The sequence below is a fragment of the Pantherophis guttatus genome, chromosome 7 (assembly GCF_059756535.1).
Source record: "Pantherophis guttatus breed Tessera chromosome 7, ASM5975653v1, whole genome shotgun sequence".
Taxonomy (NCBI): Eukaryota; Metazoa; Chordata; class Lepidosauria; order Squamata; family Colubridae; genus Pantherophis; species Pantherophis guttatus.
This window is the reverse complement of record NC_142069.1, coordinates 49,449,332-49,454,820: the sequence shown is the minus strand read 5'-3', so window position 1 is coordinate 49,454,820 and position 5,489 is coordinate 49,449,332. Positions and strand designations below refer to the sequence as shown.

Genomic DNA, 5,489 nt, shown 5'->3' with positions numbered 1-5,489 from the left:
TTTTCTTTTTTCTTCTTTGGGGGGATGACTTTTTTTCCCCATGTATGAGAGGCCCATTTCTTCTGCTTGCTCTCAGCAGAGCAGGAGGCCATGTGGTGTGCTAGTGCCACTGCCGTGACTCAGGGAAATGGAGCTGCCCCACACTGGCTTACCTCAGGTTCCCCACAGCCAGGACAGCCAGGCCCCAACACCTGCCTTGCCTTGTGGCAATAGCTCCAACAGCCCCATCCAGCAGGACTCCGCATGGCTGCTGGCCCACTTCTTTTGATTGCTCATAACCACAATGGAGCAGGAGGCTGAGTGATATGCTGTTGCTTTGGGCACGATACAAGTTGGTGTGGAACTGCCCCATGTGCCCGTATCGGTTTATCTCAGGGCCCCTGCAGCCAGGCCATCCACACCCCAACAACTGCCTCATCTTGGCGGCTGCGGCACCACCCACCACTTGGCCTCCTGCTCCATTGTGGCAGTGAGCAAGCAGAAGAAGCGGCCACATGAGCTCCTGCTGCACATGGCTGCTGCTGCTGCGAGGCAGGTGTCAAGGCATGGATAGCCTGGCTGCAGGAGCCCTGAGGTAAGCCGTTACGAGACGCGTGGGGCAGCTCCACCCCACCTCACCTCATGGCTGCAACACCACGAGCAACCAGACAGACTGGCCAGCCGGCTCTTAATTAGGGCTTATTTTGGGAGTACTGCTTATATAAGGTGCATGCATAAAAACATGCTAGGGCTTATTTTGGGATATATTTCTTTTCAGGGAAACGGTAGTAAGACATCTCGTAAATATCAGTGCTTTATAAACTAGAGATATATAAATCAATCACAGTTCAATTTGAATTCAAGATTCAAAAATGGCAATATTTGAGTCAAACTTTGATTCAACCAAGTTTCAAGCATATGCTATAATGGGAAAGTTCTCTGTAGTTCTTTATATTTTTTTTATGGAATGTAATTTTTTTTGGCAAATATAGCAGAAATATGGAAAGAATAAATCAGTGCAGAATGGGTCAGATTCTAAATAATAACAGCAACTTTTTTAAAATATAAGCTATTACTAAAATTCAGAGAATGTGCCATTCTCTGACTAAATGCTTTTCTAGGCTGCCCGTTCATTGACAGTGTTAGCCTCTTTAATGACTGTTGCACAAGTTGTATGTGCAACTTTTTATTTAAAAAATGCATTTGAGATGTATATTATTACTATGACAGATATAATACACTGACCTAAAGTGTTTATACACAAGCATACTATCTCAGTCCACTACAACCTAAGACAAAACAGAGAAACAAATAGTGTAAAGATGGTTTATTTCTGGATGTTTTATTTCTAAAATTGTTGAGAAGTAGGACGAACATAAAGGGGGGATGAATAGCATAAGAAGTGCAAGCCAGCAAAACGCAGAATTTGTACTGTAAACCAATAGATTGATAGGACAGAATAGCAGTAAAATCGGATGGATTGATGGAAATATAGAATATCACCCAAGGAAAATCAATCTGGAATTTTTTTTAAAAAAAACAAACCTTCCTGAATCAATTTTAGCAGTGAGAGCAAACAACAAAGTGGCCACACTGCCTCCCACCCACCCACCCCCCGATGTTCTTCCTAGGCAAGGTTTGTTGAAGTGTTAACAGTCATGGGAATTCTGCTTATGGCAGAATGGGGATTTGTGGGAGTCGTCAGTCAACTTTTCCCAACATTGTTCACATGTAAACAGAAAGTTTAGAACAAGAAACAGCAGATTCTTGCTTCTTCAAAGCAAGAAACAGCAGATAATCCATCAAATATCCACATCCTTTACCATCTTAAAGCACAATATTTCTTTCAAAGCTTTGCCTCACTTTAGGTATTACTTTGTTTATAACCTTGCGGTTACATCTCTAAGATAGTCTAAAAGCTAAGTTATGTAATATTTAGCATAGTGTTATTGGTAATAACTGAATTGTGTTTTTTAATTTAGGTTTGGTGCTTTGACAATGGATGGTGGCCCGCGAAATGTAGATTGTATGTAGCTATATATTTACCATTATAGCTTTATTGACTTTGCACAGCAAGAACTTTTATATGCAAAAAGAATATTCTCTTTTTGCATTTCCCTCAGTATTTAACAGAAATATGTAAATATGTATATACTGTAAATATGTAGACTTTATGTTTTGGTAATGTTAAAAGTAGTTTTAACATTTTCCATAACATCAAGATTTTCCCCTATATAAATATGTGTAGCAGCATATTGTGGCGATTCTGAGTACACTGACATAATTTTAAAAGTTCTTATTTCATTTTTGTAAGTGTTACTGGAAAAATTGTGGCCTTTTGAACTATCATGTTCTTTAAAAAATGATGAGGGTTTCCTTTAAATAATTTCAATAAAATCTCAGTAATGATAATCTAGAATTTCCCGTTTTGTTGTGAATATACATTTGTCACCAGTGACAGAAATATTTTTGGATTTTAAAATCATTCCTATTCTAGATGTGCTGATACTTTATTAAAAATGTAATTTTTCTAATTGGCACTTAGAGCTAAATTCAGCCTTCATTTGCTAAATTGCTAATTTGCTAAATCACAAATAAATTGCAAACTTGAAACCTTTTAAAATTATTTTCTTTAAGACAACACTATTTCAAATTCAATGAATCATGATAATTTTTATTGTTAAAAAGGTTGTATGTGTTTTTAAATATAATTTTAAATCCTAGCCCTAACATTATAACATGGAGATTCATAATAAACAACTTTGGTACAGAGAATATATTGATTCCAATCATTCAAACATTCTAATAAAATATTAGAAAGTTGTTTCCTTTTTTATTACATTCATACAGGTAATCCTCAATTTACAACCACAATTGAGCACAGAATTTTAGTTATAAGTCATAGATCTAATGACCAGATTCAATTTTTATGTCTTTATGATGATTGTTAAATGAGTCACTGTGATCATTAAGTAAGTGATGCAATTGTTTAGTTAATGATTTGGTCATAAGTCTAAATCCAATTTATCCAATGGCCATTTTTTGCCCAAAACCGCAAAAAACATCACAAAACATGTTCATGTGACTGCAGGATGCTGAAACTGGTCATAAATGCTCCTGATCATGTGACTAAGAGTGGTGGGGCAGTTATAACTTCACGGACTGATTACAAGTAACTTTTCAAGTTCATTGTAATGTAACAATTAAGCAACTGGTCGTAAGTCAAGAACTACCTGTATTAAGATATGACCATCTTAAAATAAAACAGAAGTTACAGAAGTTTGCACAAATACTTTTCATGTAGATGCCCCACATACAGAGTTGGATTCAGATGGATGGTTATACATGCTTAGATCCACTGAAAATACTGGGTTTTTTTTAAGTCTTATAGGAGTTGAATCTGAATAGTTCTGACTCCAACCCACAAAAATGTTCAAAGTTTCACTTCTGGTGATTAATTCTTGCAGATCAACCAAACCAAGCTAATGACATCATGTTGACTTCAGTAATAACTTGTTTTCCTGTTTGTCAGGTATCCAAGGCTGGTGTATCAATCTGTTCTGAGTCACTCCTGGAACAGACTAGCTAATTTGACACTATTTCATAATTAGTTAGCTTGAAGCTTTATGCACATTGTGTTTCTTTCAGTGGAGTTTATATAAAAAGCAAAACAAAACACCTAATTTCTATATAGATTGGCACTTGGCATTTTAAAGTTAAATAATACAGAAAAATTATTTCATTATTGTGTTTTGTAACTTCCTCATGGTCTCTTGGTTTCTAACCTTATGCTTTAACATGATTGAACAGAAGAAAAATCTGTCTAATAGTTTCAACATTCAGTGCAATTATGACTCTTATCTTTGTGTTGCAGCTAAATATAGAGAGTGAATCATTTTTCAACACTGCAATATCTCTCTTTTCTCCAAAGTTATGGTATGCAACTCTGTCTTAGGGGAACAAAGTGGAGATCTGGAAAGATGCAGAGAACTGTGCTAGCAAAATCTATTTAATTATTATGCTATATCTGCTGCCATAAGCTTTAACCACAAGATTCCGTGAGATTTGGTTGAGTAATAATGTCACTGCAGAAAATGTGGAATCTCAGTTTGCTTAGTTCTACTGATAAATATGCTCAGAAATGCCTAATTTAAACACTACAACATTCACTATCCAAAATATAGTAGAGAAAAGAGCATCTCCCTTATTTTAGACAATTTGTGTGTAAAAACAGCTATAATGCTTATACTGCAACTGGGAGCTGTCTGTGTACAGTATATGTAAAATTGCAGTCTGCAGAAACTTAAAGTAAATGTCCCTCTGCACCTATCTTGTAATTCAAGTACTAACCACAAGATTGCGTGGGATTTAACCTGTGGGTTAAAAACTGCCCTATTCAATAGCCTAATACAAAAATAATCCATGTTAAGTAGCAGAGTGTCAGGTATTAAGTAAGGAGCAACCCGACGCATTTAAATGGCATACATTTTGGTCCTTCTGCCCTGAATTTTCTTGAGTGGGAGCATGGCCAAGGATGTCCTGCCACCAATCCTGTCTCCAGGCAAGAAATCCTGAAGGATACTGTGAACAGGCTCTGGAGCCAGTTCATGGTGAAGGTCCACACAAGAGGCACTGTAGGCTATCCCAAGAGTTGGAGGAAGAGTGACATTTCTGGACCAGCTCCTGAAGTGGCTCAGCCTATCTACAGTATGGTGGGAACTGTGATGGAGAAAATGCTTCCCGCTCAGCTCAGCAGGATCCCAAGTTCCACAAGCGAGAGCAAGCAAGGAGCGCCCAAGATGAAAGTGCTACGGATTCTAGTTCCCCAGCCTCAGGAGCACTTAGGACACCCTTAGAAGGAGCTGCAACTGCTGCTGTCTTTTCAGCTTGGTTGTTGACGACAAGCAGCGCTTTACTCCATTTCGGACCAAGACTCCCGCTTTCATCAGCTTGGTCCACACCTGCCTTTCCGTGCTTGTCCTGATATTCAGAGGGTGTTGCACCTATATAGATATGAACGCTGCTCCCCTAATTCTATGCTACTCTCTTGTCATAATCCGTGAAGAAGGATGGCTGACAATCAACCTGTACTAGAGTCTTCTACCTGTCCATTCAGATATTTATTTTCTGATTATGGCCTATATAAATATGCATATGTAATTGTAAATACTGTATTTAAAACAAAGTATATTTTTTGTATCTAAATCCAATAATAATTTTAGTTTCAGAGGCTCTAAAAATTTAATGAACAGATTAATATTAATTGCCCAAATAGGTCCATATGATACATTTCTTAGCATTTCTTTAACCAGGAGGCAAATTTTCATGATGTCAAACAGTAGCATTTCTTGCCTCCTTCCCCTTCCCCAGTCATTATTCCAACAATGGGAACTCTGTAATGCTATAGAAGATTTTGTGACTTTCCCCTTCTATTCCACACATCTACTAACCATCCCTAGTTGGGCTGTACAGATTTCTGGAATGAATGCTTATATTTGCTATGGGGTGAT

At 37.5% G+C, this 5,489-nt stretch overlaps 1 protein-coding gene across 9 annotated transcripts in view; it reads left to right on the top strand.

Moving 5' to 3' along the window:
- Positions 1 to 5,250, top strand: part of TBK1 (TANK binding kinase 1) — a 41,603-nt gene extending 36,353 nt beyond the window's left edge. For 5 of the 9 annotated variants that reach the window (XM_087873186.1, XM_087873180.1, XM_087873181.1 and 2 more), the window contains 2 exons: positions 1,962 to 2,005; positions 3,854 to 5,250. In XM_087873186.1, coding sequence (XP_087729312.1) covers positions 1,962 to 2,005; positions 3,854 to 3,870 — 61 coding nt within the window. In that variant the 3' untranslated portion in view covers positions 3,871 to 5,250. Of the gene's footprint in view, positions 1 to 1,961; positions 2,755 to 3,853 lie in introns of those variants that run through there. The other 4 variants (XM_087873188.1, XM_087873183.1, XM_087873184.1 and 1 more) reach the window with 1 other exon arrangement.
- Positions 5,251 to 5,489: the final 239 nt, after the last annotated feature.